Here is a 25,988-nt window from a genome sequence, read left to right on the forward strand (position 1 = left end):
GCATACATCACGCTCCGTACGCGATGCCTACGCTACACGCTACGCGGGGTTCATGCATCCCGGGCAAACACCTGCCCGACGGCCTCGGCCACCCGGAGCAGCTGCGCGTCCTCGTACCTCCGCCCGACGAGTGAGATACCCACCGGCAGCCCGTCCTCCGTCAGGCCCGGCACGTTGACGACAGGCACGTGCAGCACGGTCCAGAGGGTACAGAACACCGAGTTGCCCGTGTGACGCGTCTCGTCGAGCAGGGGGGCATACCCCGTCGTGCTGGGCGTGATGACGGCGTCGTACCCCGCCGTGAGGGCGCCAAAGCGCGCCCGGAGGCGCGCGTACGTGTCGAGCGCGGCGAGGTGCGCCTCATCACCACGGCGTAGCCCGTCCTCGATCTGCTCCACCACGTCGCTCTCTAGCCTCTGCCCTCGCTCCGCCGCCCGCTCACCCTCCGGGAACGTATAGTAGTCTGGCCAGAAGGCGCGCGCCCCCTCCGGGTGGATGACGGCGCGGTACCGCTCCGTATCGTGCCACTGCGTGTTCTCGTCCCCCGCGGCCTCGGCCAGCGCCTCGAGCTCCACCTCCTCGACCGTCACGCCAGCCTTGGTAAGCAGCGCGATGGCGCGCGAGAGCGCGGCCTCCGTCGCGGGCGTGGCGTGCTCCCACGCCGCCGTGCGCACCGCCGCGAGCCGGAGTGTGCTGGGCGCCGGCGGCTCCCCGGGCTCGGACAGCCCAAAGACACCAGCAGCGAGCGCGACGTCCGCGGCGCTGCGGGCAAACACGCCGACCGTGTCGCACGTGAGCGAGTCTGGCGTCAGTTCGGAGATGGCCGATGAGCTTACAGATCTTGACGCCGTCGCGCGAGATGGCGTTCCACGTCGGTTTGAGCCCCCACACGCCGTTGAACGACGCCGGGCGGATGATGCTCCCGCCCGTCTGGGTGCCGAGCGCGAGGGGGACATGCAGCGCAGCGACGGCGGCGGCAGAGCCCGACGAGCTGCCGCCCGGCGTGCGGGCGCTGTCCGCCGCGTTGACGGTAGCCGGGCCATGCGTCGAGCTGGGGTCAGCGTCCTCCCGCCCCAAGGACTCACGCAGCAAACTGCGTGCTCGTTGTCTTGCCGACGATGAGCGCGCCGGCGCCCCGCAGCACCGCAACGGCTGTCGCATCAATCCCCGGCGGCGCCGTGTGCCCGGGGAAGGCGGACCCGTAGGCGGTGGGATAGTCGCGCGTGAGGAAGATGTCCTTGACTGCGACGGCGACGCCGTGCAGAGGACCTCGGCGCGCGGGTGGGAGCTGGTCGAGCGCACGCGCCTCGGCGAGGACGCGCTGCGGGTCGTACACTACCCACGCGCGGAGTGCTGGCTCGGTCGCGTCGATGTGGGCGAGGAGGGCGCGGGCACTGCCTGTCAGCGGCATCCCAGGCCCACGCACTAGTCCTCGACACGGAGCGTGCCGGCCTTTGTGCGCGCCACGATCTCTGTCGCTGTGAGCTCGTGCAGGTTGTTGTTGTTGTCGCGCATGGTGGTTTGGGCAATGTTGAAGCAACATGACGTCGTTGCCAAGAGCTGGTCCAGTTTCGGGGCAGCCGTCGTCAAGCTCGATCCTCATCATTGCCATCTCCTTCTTGCTCGATGTTGCCTCTGCTCTCTCTCTACACCAAACCAGCAGCAGCAATGCCCGAGTCCGCGCACCCACCCCCCCAGGCCACCCTCGCCCGTCTTCCCCCCGAGATCCTCTTCCTCATCACCGCCGAGCTGCGCCGCACAGGCGCGACGCGCTCCGTCTCCGCCCTCCGGGCGTGCAGCAAGGCCCTATACGCCGTGCTCGCCACCGCGCCCGAGGCTCGCTTCGCCTTCCATACCGTATCGATCACGCTCAACGCCGCCGGTCTGGGCTTCCTGGCCGGCCTCACCGCCCCGGCCGCAGCGCACGTCCGCGAGGTCGTCGTCTCGCGCACGCTGCCTGGGCCGAGACCCCCGGTGGGGGAGGTAGACGCGCATGAGGTGGAGCAGCTGGCACTCCTGGGGCTGCAGACCTCTGGCATGCCCCCCTTGCCCGATATAGCCCCCGGGCCCGGCGCGGACGCAGCCCTGCCGGGCCTCGAGTCGCCGTTCGCCCGCCAGCTCGCCACGGCACTGTGCGCGCTGCCCGCGCTCGAGGGGGTCACGATTGGGCGGGGACACTTGCAGCGGTGGGCTAACTGCCCCGTCACTGGGTACCTGTCCCGCAAGACGTGTGAGCCTTTCGGACTCAAGGCCAGGCCGCAAGTGGCCAAGCCACAAGGACATGGCGTGCGAGAGAAGCCACAGAGGCATACCGCCGACAAGGACGCAATGGTGCGCGTCCAGCGCTTCCGCGGCGTCCTCTTCGCCCTCGCGCATGCACATGCTGCAGGAGTAGCCGTTGCGACGCTCAAGCTAGAGTTTGACTGGCGGAGGGGCGGGCCGCTGATTGACGCGGCCTTCTCGTTCACCGTGGCTGAGCGCCAGGTCGTTGCCCCATTCCTCGCCCAGCTCAAGACCCTTCATGTTGACCTCAGGCGTGAACCGGAGCACGGCATGGAGAACTATGCCGAGTTCAACGACTTCATCCGTCTCTGCACCGGCCTCATCGAGCTCCGCCTCCAGTGCCACACACAGGCCGCCCTCAGGCTCGTCGAAGCGCCGCTGCCACTCCCACGCCTCGAAGTGCTCAGCTTGTCAGGGTATGACCTCACTCTCGACCCAGGCATGTTGATCAAGCTCCTTTGCCAATGGGGCCTGCGGGACGTCTGCCTAACCAGGGTGGGCCTCCACAGCGACACGTCCCTTCCGGAAGAAGAGCACCGGTTCGTCTACCCCAAACTGTGGGACACGGTGCTGCGGGCCGTTGCGGCCCACAGCTCGGGGGCGACGCGCCGATTGGACCTGGACGCCCTCACCGAGTCCTACGGTCCGGGCACGTGCGACGGAGGGCATGGCAGGCGATTCAGCAGCGTCACATTTGAGACTGGTACCAGATGGGATGCGGCAAAGATCACTGTGACCGCTGGCATGCCTTGCATCGAATTCCGCTGTGGTGGCCGCAAGGCTGACATCGAATCCGAGCCCGACCAAGACGTGTTCCTCCGAGCGGCGGGGGTTCTATGCGATCCTGCTTTTCACTGGCACGAGTATTTCGGCCAGTATAGGCGGGACTGGGAGGATGGGTCTCCCGTTGGCGGTATCCCCCCCGGAGAACCTTGGCGGCAAGAGTATGAGGATTGGGAGTTGGAGTACCTTGTATGACCCCTACGGCCAGCTTCAAGCTTCAATAGTGAACCAACTTGGGCGGTGATAAGATATAGAGATAAGATGGCTTGCTGACACCGTATTCATGTCCCTGCTCACAACGAAGGCCTGCAATAGGGAACGAACCCTAGGGCAAGCCGCACCTGACGTCGCTGCCAAGAGTTGGGTGCAGCTTCGGGGCAGCGGCCATGAAAGGTGACTCGACTTGCATCTCACCATCACTGCTGCTTGTTCGTCGACGTTTGACACTACCACGTCCACACCCTCACCATGCACACCCGGACGCCGCCGCCACGGGCCACGCTGGCGGCCCTGGCGGTCGAGCTCGTCGAGCGCATCTCCTACTCTCTCCAAATGCCAGCCATATCGTTGGGGGCGACGCTTCACAGAGTTGTAGCGGCGTCGAGCGTCTCGGGTGCCCCGACAAGTGACTGGTCCCAAAATGACGTCGTACCAAGATGCTGTGTTTCGGGCAGCGGTCATGAAGCCCGCCGTCCCGTCGTTGCTGCTGACTGGACTGGCATCGTGTTTCATCCCTCTTTCTCTACATGTACCACTGCTTGGTCAACTCTTGACAATCCATCATCTCAACCACATTGCCATGGGTGCTGGTGCCGCGCTCAATGCGCCGCCCACACTCGCCAGCCTCCCGGCCAACGTCCTGGTCGGCATCTCTCAGCACCTCAGGCTGCCGACGATCTTTGCGCTCCGCCTGTGCTGCAAAGCCCTCGACACAGCGCTCGCCGACACCACGCACAGGTACTTGAGCGCCATCGCCGTCGTCTGCTCTCCCCAGGGGGTCGCAGCGCTCGCCGATCTCGCCGCGTCCCCCGCCGGCCAATACGTCGAGCACGTCGTCATCTCGCGCCAGGTCATCGGGCTAGAGCCAGACCGCAGCGTCTCCGCCGAGCGCGCCGCGCAGTTTGCATTCATCGGGCTCGACCCCGCCCACAAGGCCATGATAACACCCAACATCGCGAAACGCAGGGGGGTGCGGCCCGAATCCTTGCCCACCCCGGGGCCGGACACGCCGCTCGCACGCCACCTCGGCGCCGCGCTCGCCCTCCTCCCTGCGCTCGAGGCAGTGACCGTGCGCCGGCACGGATACCTGACCAACTCGCGGCATCCTTTGTCTGACCCAAAAGGCTCCGACAAGGTCAGGCTTCCTCTCGGACTGAGGCAGATGCACCTAGACCTAGGCCGGGAGGGAACCGAGGTCGGAGTGAGCACGGACATGCGCATCATCAACGCCGTCTTCCGCGGTGTGTTGTTCGCCCTCGTGCACGCACATGCTGTCGGAGTAACTGTCGCGACCCTCAAGGTCGTCGATTGGGACGATTCCTGGATCGGGGCGCGCAAAGGTTTCCAGACCGCGGGCCTCGACGAGACTGCCTTTTATCTCAGCGCTTCGGAGAGGCAAGGCGCGACCAAGTTTCTCCGCGCACTCGGCACCCTACACCTGCATTTGAAGCAGTACTACAATGACATGGTGCGCTCCGACCCTTTCCAATCCTTCATTCATCTGTGCACCGGCGTGGTGGATCTCAGCCTGACGGACTTCGGCCTTGACCATCACCCCGTCAATGGCTTCAGGTTGGAGCAGGCGCTCCTACCGCTTCGCCGTCTTTCCTCGCTCGAGCTGTCCCTCTTCGGCCTCGACCCCGCAGTGCTGATCAGGCTCCTCTCACAACGGCGCGTGCGCCAAGTGCGTCTGTCAGCCGTTTCCCTTCGCGCCGACACAAAGATGGCGTGGGATCGGGTGCTGCGCGCAGTCTCGGATCGCGAGACGCGCACAGCTCGGCTGGAGATCGACGATGCCGTGACAATTTACCGTGGCAAGTGGTACAGCGCCTACTTCAGATCCGGGGCACTGCGCGGGATAAAACGTGCCATCGTGACACCTCGCCGGGTCGTGTTCGGGTTAGCCCAAGGAGCCGAAGGCAACCGGCAAGACACTGTGTGTCTCTACGACGATGATGAGGACGTGTTCCTCCGCGCGGCAGGCCTCTTGCAACGGCCACCTCCGCTCTGGCTACCAGCCGAGGAAAAACACCAAGGTGTCAAAAGTGGCGATGGAGGCAAGGCCCCATCTGGGCCGGCTCGACCCCTACAGGCCCCACACGTACCGGCCCAGCCCCCACTCGCCTCGCAATCACAGTCGCAAGACCAGCCCCGACTCCCCCAGTCCCGAGCGCCGCCAGCCCCACCCCAACAGACCCGATACCCACAGGCCCGACCACCGCAACCCTCGCAGGCATGGTCGGACGCGCGAACCGGCCCATGGAGCCTCCCGGCCGAGCTCCTTTCCATCATCTGCGACGATCTGTCCGTCCGGGACATCGGACGTCTCCGACTCTCTTGCCGGGCAGTCAACGCCGCGCTGGCGGATACCGCGCGGCGCATCAGCTTCTACACCGTGTTCATTGCAGTCAGCAAAGCCGGACTGGACACACTCTCCGCGATCGCCTCCTCGCCCGCCGCCCCGCATGTTAGGAAAGTCATTGTCTCCAAGGCGATTGTGAAGCTCTGCCATGACCCCGCCCTACCTGTGCCGCCCGAACGCGTAGCTCAGTTCCGCCTTATGGACATGGACCCCTCCCCCGATGCATCCATGGATCGGTACTTCGGGCCACGCGCCCCGGCACCGCCAGCGCGCCACGAACTGCCGTCCTTACCTGGCCCATTCGCAGAGCTTGCCCTCATGCTGGGCATCACTTTCTCAAAGCTGCCGGGCCTCGAGACTGTGAGCCTTGGGGAGGGATGCATTCCGTTGGAACGACCGGCCGACGTTGCAGAATGGCGGGTAATCCACGATGCGACCGGTTCCAGCGTCAACAGCACGTCCGCCAACCCGTCAAGACGACCACTAGGGCATCTGCGCCCAAGGGTCGGTTGGGTAGGCACTGGCGGCAATGAAGGCATGGTCAACGCCATCTTCCGCTGCGTGCTGTTCGCCCTCGCGTTGGCCCATAATGCTGGCACAACCGTGACGAGAGTCTACTTCGATGGCTGCATTACCGGCCTCGACGACACGGCCTTCTCGCTCACGGCAAGCGAAGAGGAGCTTGTCAAGCCATTCCTCGGAAACCTGAATGTTTTCAAAGTTCGCCTGAGAGCGTACCCCAACAAGACCGAGTGGGTCGAGCACTACGAGAGCCTCCACACCTTCCTCGGCCTGTGTCCGGCTCTCACGAACCTCGGCCTAAAGGGTTGGTGGCAGGGCTTCAACGGGGACGCGAACGCCGTTCTCAGGCTTGCCGGGGACGACGGGCCCCAGCTTCCCCGTCTCAAGGTGCTCCAGCTCGAGCGCTACATCCTCTCACCTGGACAGCTGCTCAAGATCCTCACGCGCAGGCGCCCTCGCAAGGTGTTCCTGCACTACATCACGCTGGATGAGGACACGGCACTCGTGCTTGACATCAGCCCGAGAGGGGAACGGATGGTATGGGATGCGGTTCTGCGTGCGGCCTCCCAGCACGGCGGGGGGAGGCCCGACATGCTCTTCCTCCTGCAGCTGCGTGAGGTCGACGATCGCCACCATGCGAACCAACAGCCGCGCATCATCAAGTTCAAATCCGATCATGGGGCTCGCGAGGTGTCTACGGGTATCTTCGTCACCAAGAGGGACAGTGGAGGTGACAGTCGCGACGTGTACCTCCGCGCCGCTAGCAGCATCTTTGTGGAGCCTCCTTAGCCAGTGCCATCCGACACGAGTGACGAGGATGAGGACGAGGATGAGGACGAGGATGGGGAAGAAGACGAGGACGATAATGAGGATGGGGATGGGGACGGGGACGGGGACGGGGACGGGGACGGGGACGAGGGTGGGGACGAGGTCGAGGCTGGGAACGAAGATGGGGACGTGGATGGGGACGAAGATGGCGACGAGGATGGGGATGAGGACGAGGATGAGGACGAAGAAATACCACTACGATTGCGACGAGGATGGGGACGAGGACTCTAGCATAGTAGACATTCATACACTATCGGCCAAAGATGTCATTAGCTGCCAGTTGCCCTGAGGAGAAGAGGAACTGAAAGCCTGCCGGGACATGGTGGGAGACGCGCGGGGGGACAAAGTTGAACAAGAGGGCAGCTCGCTCGAAAATATTGTCCGAGTTGTGCAGGTACCGCCGCCCGTCGTATGGCAACCTCCCGCGCCAGTCGAAGTGGACGTGGTCGTCGGCAGCGTACACTGTGACCTTGTCGGTTCTTTCGCCCGTCGTCAAGCTGTCGACGAACCACACGGCGTCCTTCCGATTCGCGCCCAAGGTCAGTTCATCGAGATACTCGACAAGCAGTTCGGCGAGGGGGAGTGGTGACTTCTTGTGCTCTTCCGACAGGTAAGCCAAGAGCGAGTACCACACGGCGCCGAGCCATTTGTCGTCGTCGTCGTCTGTCGCGATCGAATCGTCTTCCATGAGACAAAACTGGGTGAAGGCCATCTTCTCCAAGCGGCGGCACTTGGTGAGGAGACGAAAGACCACGTCGATGTGCACCATCGTGTCCGTGAGGTGGAGGCTGACGAGGTTCGGGAAGACCGCTGGCGTTTCGCTGTCGGACATCCAGTTCAGCGGGCACGTCAGGCCGCTCGGGAAGCAGTGCGGTACGCTCGAGAGCACGAGCGTCGTGACGTTTCCGCACAGCTTGAGGAACTCGACGGCATCGTTGTTCGGCTCGGCGGCGGGGGCGAGCACGAGGTGGAGGCGTTCGATGCGGGCGAGCGCCGGTTCGAGCCGCGCGCGCAGATCCGCGCCGAGCTCGAACACGCCGTTGCCGAGCCCCGTCAGCGAGCAGTAGTGCAGCTCGCGGATGGGGGCGTATCCGGCCTCCGCGCGGGCGGCGTGCGCGTCCCCCAGCGCGAAGAGGAGGGCCCGAAACGCGCCCGTCACGATGTGCTCGGCCTGGGGGCCGCGCTGCAGCGCAAAGCACTGCTCCAAGCCTAGCGGCGCGCTGCTCGCGGACGGGCGGATGGCGTCCGCGTCTCGCGGCTGGGTCCAATGTACGCCGTGCACGACGAGTCGCTCGACGCGCGGCAGTCGGGCCAGCACGGCGCCGAGGGCTGGGCCGAGGCCCGCGTCGGCCGTGCCGAGGGGGTCGTCCTGCGCCGGCTGTTGCCCGGGGTCGTGGGCGAGGTGGGCGGTGAGCCCGATCTCGCGCACGTACTTTGCGAGCTCGGGCCGCGCGGCGATCTCCGCGAGCGCCGCGACGCCTGCTTCCGTGGCCGTGGCGTCGAGGTAGGCGTAGTGCACGGAGCGATACCAGTCAGTCAGGGCCGCGTTGGTGGCCTTGCATGCCAGCCGGAGGTCGCCGGCGTCGGCGGTGTCGAGGTGCTTTGCGATTGGGACGAGGAGCTCGGCCGGGAGACGGGCTAGCGACGACATGGGGCTTGTCGGTAGAGGGGGAGTGGGTGGAGGTGGGGAGGGGAGAGCAAGCGAGATGCTATGTACGTCAGCCGGACGGCGGGCAGCGGCGACATCAAGCCGCGAACTGAAACGCAGAGGAGCGTCATCGCCACTGCTCGTCTTGGCACCTCGGGCCACCGCCTTTCACGTTCCGGAGCCCCGATGTGCCTGTCGCCAGGTGCGCTGCGGTCATGTTGATCACAATCCCGGGTTAGAGGCGCCGTGGTGCCCCTTACGACACGCCCATTGTTGATCCCTCCACACAATGATCTACATTCTGTGTAGCCGACCGCATGGTGATGGGCCGCCACCACAGCTCCCACCTTACGTGCCAGCCACCTGCCGGCCTCTGGGCGGGGCAGCAGCGGCACACACCGCCTCCTCCTCACCCATCCACATCCTTCCCCGGATCACAATACGCTGCGCGGTGCCCCTCTTCAGTCTGACGGCTGCGAGCGCACGGACGACAGGGGATGGCGGGAGCCGCTTGCCCTCGCTGCCGGCGCTACTCTCGGGGTCGCTGTCGTCCACGGAGGCAGCCTCGCGGCGAGTCGGGGTTAATGGGATGAACGTCTCGGGTCGCGTTATGCGACCGCTTCAGAAAAGAGGCCCGGTGCCGGTGCTTCCAAAGGCCGCAGCCTCGAAAGGACAGCAATAAATGCAGCCCTGGGGGCCATGCAAGCTGCCCGTCCGCCTCAGCGGCATGCATGCTCTGTGCCAGATCACTACCAATCATCATCACTCTCACTGCCGTCCACCTCACTATCAGTGCCCTCCACCCTCCTGCGATACTCGTCCGCCTCCCTGAGATACTCGTAGAGGGATTACTCGTCCTCCACCAACTCTGGGTCGCATCCTGGGTGCTTTATGGCCTCGGATAACCAATCGAGCTCTTCCTGGAGACGCTGGCGAAGCGGGTCCAGCACGTATGAAGGTTCGGGCACGTAGGACGGGTCCTTGATGGCCTTGGACAAGCGGTCGAACATGTCATCAGCCTCGATTTCTCGATGGTCCTGAACCAAGGGCACCTGCTCAACGTTGGGGAAGCGGACGCACTCGTCAACATCCGACACGATCGCGACGTTCTGATGCACCAGGCCGTCGTTGACGAATGGGATGTATAGGTCACGCACCTCGAGCGCCAGCGGCTCATGGACGTGAGACAGGCACAGCGCGCGGATTGGCAACGGTGCCTCCTGGTGATGGCGCGAGAGGGTGCGCAGAAGGTGGCGCACAAGGTAACCGGGCCACCGGCAAGACTCATCGATCATCAACTCGCCCGGCACAAGGTCGATGCAGATGAGCTCGGCACGCCATAGTTTGGGAAACTGCACGAGAATCTTGGACAGCAGAGTCACCGGCACCTGAGGGCCACCGAAGATCACGAGGTGCTCGAGCTTTGGGAACGGAGGCCCGTCGTTGTTCCCAGCCAACCAGTTCAGAATGTGGAGCGGCCCCTGTTCGTTCGCGGATGGTCGCACAAGACTGTAACCGCCGGACCCCAGAGAGAATGTCTGGACATTGTGGCAGAGCCGCATGAAGTTGATGGTGGCGGAGTAATCGTCGCGGTTGACGAGGTTGAGATGCAGATCGGAGAGGTCCGCGAGTGCAGGCGCAAGTAGGGGGCCGATGGCATCGCCCAGATCGAACACCTCATCGTCGACTCGAGATGACTGGCGTATTTCTAGGTTCTTGACCCCACGGTACCCTGCCTTGGCACGATCAGTGTGCGAGAGCGCGAGGGCGAGCAGAAGAGCACGGAACATGGAGTTGATGGTCCGGGTGTCCCGCCTGACTTCGGTGCCCGGGCTAAGCGCGCTGCAGCCTAGGGGCTTGAGCACAGCGCCCCCCTCGCGGTGGGCTGCGCGGAACACGTCGATGTCCGCGGGTCGTCCAATCGAATGGGAATAAAAGGCGCCAACGATCAGGCAGTCGATGCTCGGCAGCGTGCGGAGAACGTCGGCGAGTTCGTAGGCGAGGGACAGAGTAGCGGGGCATGGCCAGGGCGGCGGCGGGCTCGAGTTGGTCTCTTTACGGCCATCCCTCCGGACGTGGTCGAGCAGTCCGAGCAGCGCGTACTGCTCCTCGCCTGCAGCGCCATCCGCGATGTCCGGCGTGAGCGCGATTTCCTTGACGTTGCACGCGAGCTCCGGACGCGCCGCAATGCCTGCCAGAGCAGCGAGGCCCGCAAGCGAGACTAATGCCTGGAGTCGAGTGAAGTGATCCTTGCGGTACGTTTGGGCCAGCGCAGCGTCGGTGGCGCGGCAGGCGAGGCGGAGCGCGCCGACCGAGGGGGTGGGTAGCTCATGGGAGATGGCGAGGAGCAACTCGGCGGGCAGTGTTTGGAGGTATGCGCGGGGGTCCCGGGTCGTGCGGGGCGTCGTTGGCGGTTCCATTAAGCAAGAGGTGGGTGGGTGGGGGCGATGCGAGTGCGGGAGAGAGAGAGAGTGGGAGGAGAGACGAGTCGATGCTCAATGTCAGCTGTGGTTGCTTGCCGTCACCATCGGGGCCCCCCCACCAGACTCACCTCGGGCCCCTCCCCGCCCCCTCGTCCCTTCCCGGACGCACGCCTGTTCCATTCTCCCCTCTCTCTCGTTCTCCCTCTTCCCCATGGTCGTCATGTCACAATCCAACCCACACACCGGTCCCACTACTTCCCGAGCGTCTCTCGGTCGCCTCCCCGCCGAGCTCATCAGCGCTATCGCCGCTGAGCTCACCACCTCGGACGTCGGCGCGCTCCGGCGGACGTGCAAACATGTGGACGCGGTTCTGGCGGACACATTCACGCGGGATACCTTCACCGACGTCTTCATCCTCTCCACCCCTGCCGGTCTAGCTGCGCTGCACGGTATCAGTACCGGGAGACTCGGTCCCGCCGTCCGCACTCTGGCAGTGAGCACACGCACTGTCGCCCTCGAGGACGGCACGTCCGAGGACACGACGGGGGCGTGCTGGGCGGAGCGCGCGGCACAGTTTGCCTTGCTGTCCCTTGACCCACGGGAGAGGCTGGCACGGAGCAAGATGGACCGGTCCGCGCCGTGGGCTGATACCCGCTGCACCGGCCCGACCGAGGACGCTCCGCTCACTACTGCGCTCGCCGACGCCATCGCCGCGCTACCCCACCTCGAGAGCGTCAACATCTCCAACCAGCTTGGGCTCACCCGTGAAGCTGATCGAGCGGCGTGGCGCAGAATCCCTGGCAACATGTACAAGACCCCTATTGCCGCGCCGACTGGCACGGCGGCGCTGAAGCGGCTCAATATCCACACGGATGACGATCCGGACGACGATGTAATTGACACATTGTTCCGTGCCGTCTTGTTCGCCCTCGGGCGGGCACACGCCCACCGCCTGGGGGCAGGCTATGGACCGGTCAAGGGGATCAAAGTCAACTCGCGGCGCAGCGACGATCGCTGGTTCTTCGGAGTGGACGATGGAGCCTTCACCCTCACGCACGATCAAAAAGCCTTTGTCGCTCCGGCCCTTGATGTGCTGGAAACGCTACACCTCGAACTCGGATCACACATGGCATACACTGATCGCGTAGAGACTATAAACATGCTGGCGTTGGCTGGCATGTGTCCAAGTATCCGCCATCTCCGCCTACGCGCGTCCAACGAAATCGGCATGGAGGACGCACTCAGCCTCCTCGTCCCGAATCGCAACCTCGACGGGCAGTCTGGCGGCGACAAGAACGTGGCGTCGGCACTTCCAGCCCTGGAAACACTCGACCTCGAGGGGTTCATGCGGCTCACGGCGTCAGACGTGTTCGAGCTTATAGTCCAGCAAGCGAAGCTCCGCCATCTCCAACTCGACAACATCACCTTGGCGGGGCCGGGCAAGATCAAGTGCGAGTTCACAGTCGCGGCCGTCCCCGCGGTCCTAAAGCTGTGGGAGGGGCTATTCGCAGCGCTGTCGGCGCACTATGAGGCCCGGGGCGGAGCGCCTACGTCCCTTCAAATCGGGTCGTTGGTGGAACTGCATGACGACGTCTGGCACATGGTGCCCATCAAGGGCCGAGACAAGTTTGCTACATTCGTCGCCCGGTACAACTTTTCCAAGGGCTCGGCGAGGGCAGTCATCTGGCCCATGGGCAAGCCCGACATGGACATGGAGCAGTCGATGCCAGTCGAGGGCGACGATGTCTTCCTCCAAGCAGCGGGCTGTCTCGATGAGCCTTGCCGCGAAGGCAGCACGGATGACGAGGACGACGAGGACGATGAGGATGATGAGGACGACGATGACGACGAGGACGACAATGACGACGAGGACGACGAGGATGGGCCAGGCAACAGCTAGCGACGAGCAATGCATGACATGCACCCTGCGGTCGATGCAGAGCGCGGGTTGTTTGTAGACTCGACTCGAATGCGGCCATTCGGAAACGCCATGGCCGGCCGGTGCCATGACGGCCGTATGACTTGGCGCAGCCGACATCGATCACATCCTCGCCATCGTCCTGTCGTCTCTGCAGCTCTATACCAATACCCAAGGCCATAGCACCTCGCGTCCACGCGCAGGCATGCCGACGCCCAGCGCGTCCCCCGCCCGTCTCCCGCCCGACCTCCACCTCACCATCGCCGACGAGCTCGACTGGGATAACCTCTGGTCCCTCCGCCTCACCTGCAAGCACCTCAACGCCGCCAGCCTCGAACGCCTCCGATCCGTCTACTTCAGCACCGTCTCGCTGCTGTGCACGCTGCCCGGCCTGGCCGCCGCGCGGAGGGTCATCGCCGACCCGGCACTCGCGCCGTACGTCCACCTCGAGCTCGGGACGAACAGTGCTGGGGCGCTGAGGCGGCCGTGGAGCTATTTGATTCGGTACGACTGCTCGGACGCCGAATGGCCGTCGGAAAGCGAGTGGGGATCTGCCGACGAGGCTGAAGATGCAGACGGGGACGGAGCTGGCGAGGATGGTGCGTCGGGGGACGAAGGCGAGGTTCGGCTTTCCTGCCCACTCCCGACCAATGTAGCCGCGTGGAGCGGGGGCTGAATATGAGGGAGGGATGGAAAGTTGTGCAGTGGGACACGTTATGCAGTGCAGTCGAGAGCCGCGGTTGATGAGGTGATGCGCGACGCGTCGTGTTGCCGCTGACGATGCCGAACCCCGGCCATGTTCGGCGACGGGTCTACTGCCAGCCGACATTTTGAAGCCGCGGCCATCAACGCCGGATAACAAGACAAACAAATATCCGGCAAGGCAATCGCGTCGTTGTCGACTCCGCTCCACTTCTCGTCCGTCTCACCTCCCGCCTCGACCAGCATGACAGAGCAGCGCAAGTACAAGGACATCCGCGTGCCCGTGCACCCGACCGTCTTCCAGACCATCGGCGGGGTGTCGTCGTACCCCCGACCATCGGAGGTCGACCTCGACCAGCTCCTCGAGATCCGGCCGCTGCTTGGGCTCCTCCCGCCGCCCGACGAGCCTGCGCCCCGAGAACCGACGCGCCTGCCCCTCCGTCCCCCGCCCACAGGCTGGGTCAGCAGCTACCACGCCGCGCCGGCGGCGTACCCGCGCCTGATGCGCGAGCAGCACGGCACGCTCACGCGCGAGTCGTTCACCCCGCCCGCGGATGAGAGCGCCGAGGCGAGAGCCCTCCGGATCGAGCAGGAGGCGATCGCATCCGTGAGGGACCGTTACGACGCCAAGCTGTGGGACTTGGAGGAGGCGGCCGCGGTCGCGCCGCCAAAGCAGTGGCTTAGCGTCGAGCGCTGGCGCCGGATAAAGCCGGTGGGCGGGTACACGCTTGTGTGCGCCCACGCTGGCGGGCTGCAGAAAGAGGTGAGTGGGGGTGTGGGCCAAGCTGACAGTAGCACTGGCACGAGGTTGTTCGTGGAGCGATTGAGGGCGCCGGCCCGTCGCGCGCGGCGTTCGGCGGCGGCTCGCTCACCCGCCCGGCCAACGCCCAGATCGACGAGGTCTGGCTCCTCGACGACCTGGTGCACAACGAGTCGAACACGCTCAACGCTGGGCGGATGGCGCACCTCCAGTCATGGGAGGACACGGGGCGCGACGTGCTCAACCTGATCCAGCACGTCATCGCCGGGGTTCCGGTCGGCGCCGACGCGCCGTGGGACCTGCCGTGGGTCGCGGCCGCCGAGCCGCGGCGGCACCTCGTCGGCGTGGGCCATTCGTTTGGCGGGTGCGCCGTCGTGCATGCCGCGCATGAGCGACCAGACCTCTTCGACGGGCTCTTCCTCGTCGACCCGGTCCCCATCCCGCACTTCCTCGCCCGGGAAGCGGGGTACGAAGACCCACTCACCATGCACCCCCTCACGGCGCTCATAATGTCCCGGCGCTACCTTTGGCCGTCGCTCGCCGAGGCGCGCGGGATAATGCGCAAGTCGGCGTTCTTTGCGCGCTTCTCCGACGCCCAGCTCGAGGTGTACCTCCGGCGCGGACTCGTGCCCGTCGACCCGGCGCGGCCTGACGGGCCCGTGACGCTCGCGACGCCGGTGTGGGCCGAGGCCGCAACGTTCACCGAGATTGACGCCGGCGCGAGAGGATACGACAAGCTACCGCACCTCGCCGTCCCCGTCGGCTGGGTCATGGCCGGCAACTCGGGCACGACGCGCGGCGACGAGATGACGCAGCACATGGTGTGGAGACCGCCCCGTGCGCGCAACGAGCGGCACTTGAAGTCGGGCCATCTGGTGGGTCAGCAAAGAAGGAAGATGTACTAACGCCGCAGTTGACGCAGGAAGACCCTCACCTGGTTGCGCAGAGCCTCGCCCGCTACCTCACCACCCTGGCGTCGGGAGAGTGGGATACGCCGGCGGCGACGGCGAGGTTGTAGACCATCAAGGGGATAGACGAACGAGAGTGGTAGATGCCGTGAGTGATGGATCGTTGCAGGCATCGGGTGGTTGCTGGGCGTGTGCGGTATCTGGGCTATCAGTGCTGCCATGCACTACCGCCTCGTACTTACGATGGTCGACTCCTCTGACCCCAGGCTGGCTCCTGGCAATGTGCCGTGGCGATGTCGATGGCGGTATTGATGGCGGCCGAGGCATTTTTGGTCGTGACGGCGAATTCGGTGGTCGTGACGGCGGCGGCGGCGGCGGCGGCGGCGGCGGCGGCGGCGGCATGGAGGAAGGTGGAGGTGGAGGTGGGTGAATCAACCGGCCGGCGCCCAGCCAGTCGCGCCCTCCACAGCCACCCACACCGTCGCACCGTCCCGCGTCGCGCCCATTCTACTCATCTTCCTTTTGCACTCAACTCATCCACTTTCCACTTCACCCACTCACTCTCACTCTCTCTCTCTCTCTCTCACTCTTTCCCCCCTCCTCACCTCCCACAATGCGCCAGTCGCGGCTCACCGACTACTGGGCGCTCCGTCGGGTTGTCAGACGCCCGACCAAGTGGGAGCCGCCGACCATACATTTACTCCCCGCCGAAGTCCTCGCGGCCTGCTTCTCCTTCGTCCCCATCTCCGACCTCGTCGCCGCACACAATGTCTGCCACGCCTGGCGCTACCGCATCAATGGCCTCCAGCTGTGGAGGTCTGCCTTCCTCCGCGAAGCCGATTACGAGCATGCCGATCTCCGCCGCGTGCGTCACCTCGAGACCATGGCCGATGACTTCGAGGAGGCGCTGGAGAGGGCGCGTGAGAGAGGCTATGAGCAGCGTCGGGAGGAACATGACCAGTGCGATCTTCATGAGGACGACTCGGACAGCATCTGCTCTGGCTGGTTCGAGTCACCTCCTTCGCCGGAATGGTCGGATTACTACCCAGAGGTCGACGGCGATGAAGTAACCACCGAATGGCGTCGTCTGTGTGAGTAAGGGACACTGGCAACGGGGCTTGACCACAGGGCTGACCCCCTCCCAGGCCTCATTCATCTAAAGCGTAGCGTCGTCCGCTCTGAGGGACATATCAACGTCCGCTGGGCATTCGAAACTCTCGATCCCGACATGGTTCTGTGCGGCATCGACTCGGTTGAGAACAAGATCTACGTGGTTCAGGCCCCGAACGGAACTCTTCCGCCAGCAGAACGCGAACTGTTACTGGTGATCTTGGATCGCCAAACCCTAAAAACCGTCACCATGGCGGATCTTCCCCCAGCCGTTTGCTACCGGATGGAGAAAGACATGAACGTCGACAGTATCCTCCATCGATTCCGTCGCACAGAGGCCACTGCGCAGTCGCCAGCTATCGAATGGGTGGAGGTGTGGGTGCCTTATCATTATTGCTCCAAGATGAAGGCGCTACCGAAGGAGGTCGGTGCCATTCCACCCGGAACACTTCGCACGTCGGAGCTTGTCGACTATGTTCCCGGCTTCGCTCCCATCGCGGCAATCAACATTGACGAGGCTCGTGGAGGCACTTCCACCGTCCATGCCTTCTCGACCAGGCCCAGTCCCACGGAAGACACCCTGAAGTTGTGGATTCGCATCGGTGCCAAGACTCTTCTTCTGTGCGGAGAGCCGCAGGAAGTGTCGCCAAGGACGGTAACCGTAAGTTGCTGTGCACAGGTGTTTGTCGGCTCTGCTCATGCAATTCAGATCTGCAGGTTCGCTCAACGGGGTTCCAAAATCGAGATAACACCTCAGGGAGGCGGCCGTCTCCTCTTCACTTTCCCCCAAGATGCGACAGCTGGCCCTCCAGTCGCAGTGCTTTATCGGTTCGAGCTTTCCAGCGTGGTAAACGCTGGGTACCAAGAGCTGGATCTGGACTCCGGAACTCTCAAGATGATGGGGAAGTCTGTCAACCCGTTAAGATACTATCAATCCACGGCCTATCAATACCTGGCGAAGGCCTTCGTTTCTGGCGATAAGGATTTCGACAAAACCATTAACACCACTACTGGAATCAAATCCTGGGATGTTCAGAGGTTGGTTGAACCCTTCGTTCCTTCACCACTGCAGCTGACATTCCTACCAGTTTCAAGTATCTTGAGGAGGCCGATTGTTTGATCGTGTTCTTGGCCGACGATCATCTTCTTCTGATTCCCGCTTGGACCAACGTCTACACACAACAGCAGCAACTGGATCCTAGCCAGCGCGATCGATACTTCCGAGATCAGTCGGTTCTGCTCCAGCTAGAACTTGGGCTGAAGTCGAGAGCCGGCCACGACCGCCGCCGCATTGGATTCCGTGGGGCCTTTTTGCACATCTACTCTGTAAGAACAAACCTGATTGATGACTTGGCTTACTGACAGGGGCGTTCAGTGGTACGCTACCCTCATTATCAATTGCAGTACCATCGTCACAAGTCCTCAGACGACTGGTCCTGGTGTGGAAACCGCCTCGCAGACTTAAAACCATCCTCATTTCAAACACACCACGGCGCCTGACCTTCGGCAACGACATTCTTGAAGATGTTGATTCCATCTACGACCTGGTTCCAATTGACCATCTCGACGTGGAAGAGTCGTACAAGGAGGCCCAAGCTCGTAACTTCGAAATGTTGCCGACTTATGCGTTCTACGGAGACACCGGGCCTGGTCGTGAGTTCCTCGAGGTGGTGTCGCTAATCCATCTTAGGTGCCCTTCGTGTGATAACGTTTGCCAAGGAGGATTTCACGACGTCGCTCGAGGCACATTCCGTTTGAGCATGCCCCCGCCGACTGAGGTGACCTTGTGGATACCCAAAGGAGTCGGAAGTCATTACTGGATGCAAACATGGTCGTCCACGTTAGCTTTGCAAAGAGGACTGCAAGAGCACAATGCAGTTTTCATGGCATATCCTGTGTTCTCTTCGGCCATGCCCGCCAAGATCTTAAGCCCAGCACAGGTCGGATGGCCCGGGCCAGATTGAGTGCTTCTGCCAGATTGAGTGCTTCTGCGAGGTCAATGCGACACCGCGATGCAGTGTTGGGCTGCTATGAACTCGGTCTACCTTGGGTTTCCGTTGCACCTCTTGATGGCCCAGCTACTGATTCAGTGAGTGACGACTGACTGCCGTCGTCGTCGCTGTCGCCCCGCTGGTCATCGTCGTCGTGGTCGTGGTGGAGGTGGAATGCGCCAAATAAATGTGGTGGACCACCTCCACTTTTCAGGCACCACCACCCAGGCAGGCTGGCCAGTGCAGTGGGTGCGAGCTGGTCGAAGCAGGTCGCAGGCCTCATCGACCGCCATCGTCGTCCCATCCACTTTCAACGTTGCTCAACTCACCTTTATACAACTCACAAGACACACCCACACACGCACGCTCTCTCTCTCTCTCTCTCTTTCTCATACACCACCGTCACATCCATCCGACACCAGTATGCCCGATCCAGTCGCGGTGTTGGACACCTATGTCCTCGACATCATACTCTCCCAGCTCCCGCTCGACACACTGCGCTTGGGCGTGCACAAAGTGTCATCCGAGTGGCGAGCCGCCCTCAACACAGGAACGACTATGCGGGATGTGTACCTCCCTACTGCTCACGTTGACTACCACAAACATGAGAGGATTCGGCGCAAGGCTCTCAAGTTCAATGCAGATGAGCCCCCGGTTGACTGGAACAAAAGGGGTGAGCGTGGCCATACAGCCAGTAAGCTGACCACTCAGCCTTGAGCTACCTTGCTCTTCAGCGCTCGTGGAGTCAAGGTCGTGTCGTCACCCGCACCCAGACGCTTCCTCTAGATACACGCCACCATCCCACAGAGTTCCAGTTGGACAACGCTGGCTCCATTCTGCTTCTTGTTGGTCGGCAGATCCCGGAGGACGAGATGTCGGCCGACCAGGTGCCGGAGGACCTGATGCTTCTTGCCTCTTGGACACTCGTCACCTTCGACCCCAAGACTCTGCTGCCCGTTAGGGAAGCTCCCCTTCCCCCTGCACTCTACTACTCCTTCGAGGGCGATGACAGTTCTGGCCTTCTGCTCATTCAAATCACATTAGACCCACTGCAACGTCCGCACCAGCATACCGACACACTCATTGGTCAAGTCTGGGCGCAAGTGGACAATGAGGACTCGCTCGCTTGGACACCTCGAAGTGGGCAGGAGCTGGTCAAAGTGGACCGGATCGAGGGGTTCATTCCTGTCGCCGCTGTTGGCCTCGGTGCGGAATTCGTCCTTCCGCGATACGAGGTCGGGAAGGGTAGCAACGGTTGGCCACGCTTGCGGTCAATCGTCGAGGTAAATGCACCACACGGCAACGCAAGGATGAATGCGCTGGCAGACAAGGTAGTGAAAGGAACTCCGGCACTCGAAGCTGAAATTGAATTCTGGACACTTCCGGTCGCCGAAGGGTGTGAGATGGCGAGTAAACATACAAACAAAAAGTCACAATCTAATATTCTAGTCGTTGCGGACTATCGATGACTTCGTGTTTAGCATCGGCTCTTCAGTGGACATTATCAGCCAACAAGGACAACGCTTGGCCACCTTTCCTGGCCCAGACTTCAGGCCAGCTGTGGCGTACGTCTTCACTGGGAGCAAAGAAACTGGGACGCCAACTAGGCATGGCGGCTGTCCCTGTCATTCAGCTCGCGGAGTATCGGGGGTGCCTGTGGCCAACAAGTTCAAGTTAGAACCTCGGCGAAAGGGCCTCGAGTACGAGGCAATGATTGAGCGATCTAAGAGTCGTTATCACAACCCTTGGAAGGCTGTACGGTGAGTTCGCTTCCAAACCGGACAGTTTTTGACGGCAAGGCTGGATTACAGTGATCGCTGGTTCTGGATCATCTGCCGCAACGGCACCGTGATCGTCATCCAAAACCCACGGCGTGTGTTCGAAGAGGCACGTACACTAGAAGTGTCTCAACGGTCAAACTACCTTGCCCAGCATTCCCTGCTGCTTGACATCGGAGTTGGCATAAGGGACGCAGACGACAAGGACGGGAGGCTGGTGATGCTGGCGGTGAGTCGAAGTATACCATTCGCCAAGCTAACGGCAGCCCGATGTCATGATCGTTTTAGACTTGAACCGACTTCCTTCTCTTCCTGCCGAGTCGACTTCAGCCTTTCCGATACTCGTCATTGCCGCTCCTTGGTGGCGGCACAATTGGAAGCGGGCAAGCGGGCGAACTGGCGCCATTCTGAGCCCTTATGGGTTGTTGGTGCTGATTCATGAGTGCGACCTGAAGGTCACCGAACAGGTGAGTCACCGGGATTGCATTCAGATTGCGGGCGATGGAAAATTGCACAGTAACTGACAATGCAATGCAGCCTGACAGTGCCCGCCAAGAGGATTCGGCGGAGGATGATGACGACGATGCAGAGGAGGACTCCGACATTGACGACGACGACGAATTGGGAAGGGGTGCGTCCTATTCGTATCCTCAGCGCTGACACGCAGTGGTGCTTGTCTCCTACGATTTCACTCCACCACCGATGCACGAGGACTGAGAGAACAAGGTGTCGCGAGCGACCGACAATGAACAAACGCCAATGGATGAAGGACCGACCATGAACATAACCGACCACAAATATGACGACTCTGTTGAAACTTTGGAATTCTCAAGGCACATATGGAGGAGATAGGATGCGCGTTCCATGTCTGTATGCATCCTAGCTTTGCTTTTGTGACTGGCATCCGGCGCTGAAGCACTCGCTGATGGCCCCTCAGTCAGAATGCTCCACCGGGGCCCCACACCTCCACCACGCGAACTGCCCTGCTCCCAAGTCTCACTTGGGCGGCCGAAGACAAGTCCCCCCCACCCATCCTCTTCTCGCCTTGCATCTGCTCACCTCGCACTCCTCATCACGGCATGCTGGACCCCTGTACGACGTTTGACGAATACGTCCTGGGGCAGATCTTCACCCGTCTCCCGCTCGATACGCTCCGCCTGAGCGCGTACAACGTCTCGCGCGGCTGGCGGGCGGCGCTCGACGCGTCCAAGGCCGTGCGCGCCGCGCTCCTCGCCGAACCCAATCTCAACCGGCACGTCCAGGACCACCTGCGTGCGCTAGACAGGGATAGTGGCGCGACCGTAGACTGGAACGAGCGAGGTACGTTGGATACCGAGGCCGGAGCTCGGCGGAACACCGTGCGAGCCCCGCGCACCTACCTGAGCAGTCTCGACAAAGCTGACCGCCAGCGCTATCGTTCCTCGCGCAAGAGTCTGCCTGGCGCGGGGGCCGCGGCAAGCTGCGGTACGGCCGCAGCGTGCTAAGCTGCCGCGACCCGTCACTCTCGTCGTACGACTGTATCGGGCGCAGGCTGCTCGTTCTCGAGACCCCTTGGCCGGAAGAGAGCGGCGACCCCAGCCCGGATTGGGCGCTGCAGATTGTCGACTTGGACACGCTCGACATCACGGCGAGGGTCGTGCTCCCGCCGGCAAACGACTACATGCTTTTCTGCGAAGATCACCTCGGGCACATCCTCGGGCAGACTCTCACGAGCCCCGGCGAGCCGGGGAAACCAGACCTCGTCACGGTCAATGTCTGGGTCCAGGATCGGGACGAGGGCGGCTACGAGTGGATCACGCGGACTGGATGCGAGGCCGACTGCGACGACACGCTCGAGGGGTTCAAGCTCCTGGCTGCGTTTCCTGTTGGCAACATCTCGTCCTTCCCTGGTGTCGACTACCATGTCGACGAGAAGGCGGGGGGCATGACCCTCACAGCGGTCACTGAGACGCAGATGGGCCGCGTTCGAATCCACCACTTGGCCGACAGGCTGCCCATCGGCTCGGCTGGCCTGCCTGGCCACATTGACCGCGTCAGGCTGCCAGGCCCAGATAGGATGACTGGGTATCAAGAGCCACCTGTAAGTTCTCTCGGCTGGCCGAGCTGACTCTCAAAGGCGACAACCGTAGACGACAACTGGATATTCCATATGGACCAGCGGCTCCGAATCTACTCGCGCAGCGGCAACCATCTTCTCACTATCCAAGCTACAAAAGCTCCAGTTGCTGCAGCTGGTGCCGACTTTGTCCCCGCTGTTGGGTTCGCTCTTCATCCCATCACAGACTACATTGATTACATACCAGAGGAGGATGGAAGCGGGGACCCCTCCTCGCGCGAACCGACGAAGCTGCGCAGGTGGCGACCACAGCCTGGTGTTCATCCTCGCGGGTTGTCGGTGCATCGCCTGAGCCTACCCCCCCAGCGCGAAGGTGACAAATATGAAGCCTGCCTCGGTGCTGTTCGTTCTCCCAGCTGGCATTACGATCCGGACAGCAACGAGGTTCAACCCTTCCCAGGGGCAATCACGGAGTGAGCTCGTTGCGGCTGCCCAACACTGACGCTCCAGGTACCAGTTTGTGGACAAGGCTCTCATCCTGACGTACGTCAGTGGTGGCATCGTTGTGATTCCACACTACGACGACGTGTTCAAGGCTGCGGCTAGCCTCGAGGCAACACAGCGAGAGCCGTACGTGGCGAGCAAGAGCTTCATGATCGACACGGGATTCTACATGTCAGGCTCCACCGCGCTGGGCTGGCAGGGCCACTTCCAGTATGACGCGTATGGCACGCGCATGATGGTGGCTGTTGTGAGTTGGACGGTGTCGCGCCGCTGACGGGCAGGACGACGTTATCCTCATCATCGATACTGCCGGCTTGTCTCACGACACACTTGGTGCCCCACTGCCCGTGCTCGCGCTCACGGGCCAGACATCTACCTACGAGGGCGGAATCCAAGAGGAGCGCTTGTACCTGACCTCGTGGGGACTGTATCACTGCCTGAACCTGCAGTCTGTGGGAGACGATGAGATGGAGGCGGTCAGGGAGGCGCAGGGGTTGGGTGAGGGCGAGCATCCATTCGACAAGGAGCTGGAAGACTGGCAGGACGGGGAGAAGTGTAAGCCGCCCGCTCCGATGCACGCTGACACCCAGTCGTGTTCAAGGTGTTCGACTTTACCCCGCCGCCGCTCGTGCCATAACGCCTACATGCGATAATATACAATGCCACAGTCTACTCGGGCTTGGGCACCGAGTTGGAGTTGTCGGCGCACGTCCACGGGCCTGCGCCCGCCGCGGTCGAAGCCATGATGTCCATGACGGCCGAGTACGTGCCCGCGCCGGTGATGAAGATGCCGACGGCGACGATGATGAGGTTGACGACGAACGCGAGCTGGCGCTTGGGCTCGCGGCGCTCGTCGCTCGTCCTGAAGCGCCAGTTGTCGTGCCACCACATGAGGGGGTACGGGATGATAGCGGCGGACGGCACGATAAGCGCGCCGATAAGCGAGATGATGCTGCCGAAATTGGGGACGGCCGAGGCGATAACGTACGCGATGAGCGACGAGCCGACGAGCGTCGCGCACCACGTCAGCCAGTGGGTCCACGAGTTGGACACGAGGTGGCGCTGGCGGCTGGGCGACGAGAGGATGCGCACAAAGACGTGCTTGGATTGGATCTGCCCGTCAGCTGGGCCAACGGGCGGCACTTACGTGGGTGACAATCGTGAGCGAGGCGAAGAGCGCCGGGAGCGCGATGCCATAGCACACCTTCTTCATGAGGGGCCCAGCGGACCCAAGCGACGGCGACGAGACGTACTGCCCCGTGAAGTGGTAGACGACGTTGCCGATGACGAGGTACACGACAGTCATGAGGCCGATCGACGACGCCATGGCCGTGGTGTACCCGCGGGGGTCGCGCATCTCGGAGATGATGTTGAAGTAGGTCGGCGTCGCGCCGTACGAGAACATGACGGCGTTGACGGCGCCCATCGCGGCCGCAAAGTTGGGCTTGGCGACGACCTTGATGTCCTTGTCCCACGCGCCGGTGGGCGGCGCGGCCGCCGGCCGGTCCTGCACGCCCACCGCGACGGTGAGCGTCAAGACGGACGCGATGAGGAACGCGAGGCCGACCCAGCCGAACCACGTGATCTTGTTGAGCGTGCGGAAGGAGCCCATGAAGCACCCGGCCACGGCGGCGACGGCGACGAAGATGGCCGTGCAGGCGCCGTGGACTGAGATGGCGTTGAGCGCGACGCTGATGGACACGATGGCGGAGGAGATGATCATGATGAGGTCTGGGGGTCAGCGCGGGGGCTCGGGCCTTGGCCTCGCTTGCGGGCGGGTCTTGCGACGGCCAACGAGGCGGACCAGGCGGCAGAGGCACTCGCGACTCACTGACGCTGAACACGCCGTACAGGTACTCCTTTGCCCAGACCCCGCCGAACACGTAGCCCGCGTCGGCGAGGCCGTACACCTCTGGGTGGTTGCGCTTGAACGGCCCGATCGCGGCCGCGCAGTACCCGATCATGGTTTGCACGACGAGGATGACGATCACGCCGGGCACGATGCCGAGCGTCATGAAGACGAAGGGGATGGAGAGGACGCCGAGGCCGAGGTTGGCCTTGGTGATGAGCACGAAGGCGCCGAGGGTTCCGACCTGGCGCGGGTCAGCAAGCGCCGGGGAGGTTGAAGCGCGGGCTGCGAGCTGCAGCCCCTCACCACTCACGGCACGATAGTTGGGCCCCTTGTCCGAGATCTCGCCGAACACGGCGTCGAAGAGGGGCTCGTCGTCCTGCCCGCCCTCGCCCCGCCCGACGCCTTTCGCGGGCCCGACCTCGGCGTCGTCGTACGGCGCATTCTTCGCGCTGCTCGCCTTGTGCGACACGGCGTGGTGCGACGAGCGCGCAGAGGGCGGGTACTCGTCGAGCCTGATGCCGCGGGCCGACGTCGAGGTCGTGTAGATCGGCGGTGTGGTCATGGTGAGTTGGGAGACGACGAGAGATGCGGCCGCGGCGCTTTACCGGTGTCCCGGAGTGAGCAGTGAGTCAGTCAGGCCACGACCTGCTCGCCCCCGCACGCGCTTGGCATGCTAAGCGAGTCTGTCAGCCCGCCTCCCCAGAGTCAGTCATCCCTTGTCGAGAAAAGTTGCAGGCACGCTGCCGCCTTACCGCCGGCCCTTGGACTGCGGGCGAGGGCCGGTTCGGCAAATTTCGGTCAGGTCGCTCACGTGAGAAACGCCATGTTCCGGCCGCGCGGGGGTCCGCCGAGTGCGGGGTGGGGGTTGTGCATCGAGCAGCTGGACGTTGCACTTGTCATCTTATCAGGTTGGTTGCGTCCATAAGATGAGTGCAGAGTGAGTGCATCCAAGAGGGGTGAGTGCATCAGAGGCGGGTGAACAAGCGAAAGCTCCACTGCCGGCTTGGGCATGATAAAACCTGCGACTGCCCCCTATTGCCCGACCCACTCCACCCCCACCTCACCATGCATGCCGCGCCTGAAACGCGCCGCCCAAAGGCATACGCAAACGCGTCGCCTATTGTCGGACGCGCCATGGCCCGATCGCGCGTCGGTTTTCTCCGAGCCATGGATGGCAGATCTCGGCGGCGTGGGTGGGTCGGGCGAGTGGAGTGGGTACGTCCAGCGCGCCGCAGGCAACATGCACGCCGGCGATGCTTCTGCCGCTGGCTCGTGTCGTCGAGTGCAGGGGGTAGACAGTGACGGTGCAGTCGGCGTCGAAACCGACGAAAAGGACGAAAT

At 63.0% G+C, this 25,988-nt stretch overlaps 10 protein-coding genes across 10 annotated transcripts; 6 read left to right on the forward strand and 4 right to left on the reverse strand.

The window, feature by feature from the left end:
• Positions 1–50: 50 nt before the first annotated feature.
• Q8F55_008503 (uncharacterized protein) lies at positions 51–1,515 on the reverse strand (the record flags this gene model as incomplete). The annotated part of the gene is made up of 4 exons (XM_069356899.1): positions 51–802; positions 837–1,051; positions 1,086–1,394; positions 1,427–1,515. 4 exons carry the CDS (start codon positions 1,513–1,515, stop codon positions 51–53), a joined length of 1,365 nt encoding a protein of 454 aa, XP_069204836.1.
• Positions 1,516–1,668: 153 nt separating this feature from the next.
• Positions 1,669–3,261, forward strand: Q8F55_008504 (uncharacterized protein; the record flags this gene model as incomplete). The annotated part of the gene is made up of 1 exon (XM_069356900.1): positions 1,669–3,261. The coding sequence occupies one exon, from the start codon at positions 1,669–1,671 to the stop codon at positions 3,259–3,261; it is 1,593 nt and encodes a 530-aa protein (XP_069204837.1).
• Positions 3,262–3,865: 604 nt separating this feature from the next.
• On the forward strand, positions 3,866–6,958 carry Q8F55_008505 (uncharacterized protein; the record flags this gene model as incomplete). The annotated part of the gene is made up of 1 exon (XM_069356901.1): positions 3,866–6,958. One exon carries the CDS (start codon positions 3,866–3,868, stop codon positions 6,956–6,958), a length of 3,093 nt encoding a protein of 1,030 aa, XP_069204838.1.
• Positions 6,959–7,247: 289 nt separating this feature from the next.
• Q8F55_008506 (uncharacterized protein) lies at positions 7,248–8,648 on the reverse strand (the record flags this gene model as incomplete). Its single annotated transcript, XM_069356902.1, has 1 exon — positions 7,248–8,648. The coding sequence occupies one exon, from the start codon at positions 8,646–8,648 to the stop codon at positions 7,248–7,250; it is 1,401 nt and encodes a 466-aa protein (XP_069204839.1).
• Positions 8,649–9,493: 845 nt separating this feature from the next.
• Positions 9,494–11,065, reverse strand: Q8F55_008507 (uncharacterized protein; the record flags this gene model as incomplete). The annotated part of the gene is made up of 1 exon (XM_069356903.1): positions 9,494–11,065. The coding sequence occupies one exon, from the start codon at positions 11,063–11,065 to the stop codon at positions 9,494–9,496; it is 1,572 nt and encodes a 523-aa protein (XP_069204840.1).
• Positions 11,066–11,279: 214 nt separating this feature from the next.
• On the forward strand, positions 11,280–12,968 carry Q8F55_008508 (uncharacterized protein; the record flags this gene model as incomplete). The annotated part of the gene is made up of 1 exon (XM_069356904.1): positions 11,280–12,968. The coding sequence occupies one exon, from the start codon at positions 11,280–11,282 to the stop codon at positions 12,966–12,968; it is 1,689 nt and encodes a 562-aa protein (XP_069204841.1).
• Positions 12,969–13,191: 223 nt separating this feature from the next.
• Q8F55_008509 (uncharacterized protein) lies at positions 13,192–15,466 on the forward strand (the record flags this gene model as incomplete). Its single annotated transcript, XM_069356905.1, has 4 exons — positions 13,192–13,585; positions 13,940–14,451; positions 14,484–15,323; positions 15,362–15,466. 4 exons carry the CDS (start codon positions 13,192–13,194, stop codon positions 15,464–15,466), a joined length of 1,851 nt encoding a protein of 616 aa, XP_069204842.1.
• Positions 15,467–15,969: 503 nt separating this feature from the next.
• Q8F55_008510 (uncharacterized protein) lies at positions 15,970–17,931 on the forward strand (the record flags this gene model as incomplete). Its single annotated transcript, XM_069356906.1, has 5 exons — positions 15,970–16,447; positions 16,502–17,127; positions 17,176–17,504; positions 17,555–17,792; positions 17,842–17,931. The coding sequence occupies 5 exons, from the start codon at positions 15,970–15,972 to the stop codon at positions 17,929–17,931; spliced, it is 1,761 nt and encodes a 586-aa protein (XP_069204843.1).
• A 3,383-nt stretch (positions 17,932–21,314) lies between these two features.
• Q8F55_008511 (uncharacterized protein) lies at positions 21,315–23,432 on the forward strand (the record flags this gene model as incomplete). Its single annotated transcript, XM_069356907.1, has 6 exons — positions 21,315–21,555; positions 21,645–22,315; positions 22,352–22,494; positions 22,802–23,042; positions 23,077–23,350; positions 23,386–23,432. 6 exons carry the CDS (start codon positions 21,315–21,317, stop codon positions 23,430–23,432), a joined length of 1,617 nt encoding a protein of 538 aa, XP_069204844.1.
• A 32-nt stretch (positions 23,433–23,464) lies between these two features.
• Positions 23,465–25,209, reverse strand: Q8F55_008512 (uncharacterized protein; the record flags this gene model as incomplete). Its single annotated transcript, XM_069356908.1, has 4 exons — positions 23,465–23,908; positions 23,943–24,526; positions 24,627–24,888; positions 24,958–25,209. 4 exons carry the CDS (start codon positions 25,207–25,209, stop codon positions 23,465–23,467), a joined length of 1,542 nt encoding a protein of 513 aa, XP_069204845.1.
• Positions 25,210–25,988: the final 779 nt, after the last annotated feature.

This window comes from Vanrija albida (assembly GCF_041260175.1).
Source record: "Vanrija albida strain AlHP1 chromosome Unknown contig_7, whole genome shotgun sequence".
Lineage (NCBI taxonomy): Eukaryota > Fungi > Basidiomycota > Tremellomycetes > Trichosporonales > Trichosporonaceae > Vanrija > Vanrija albida.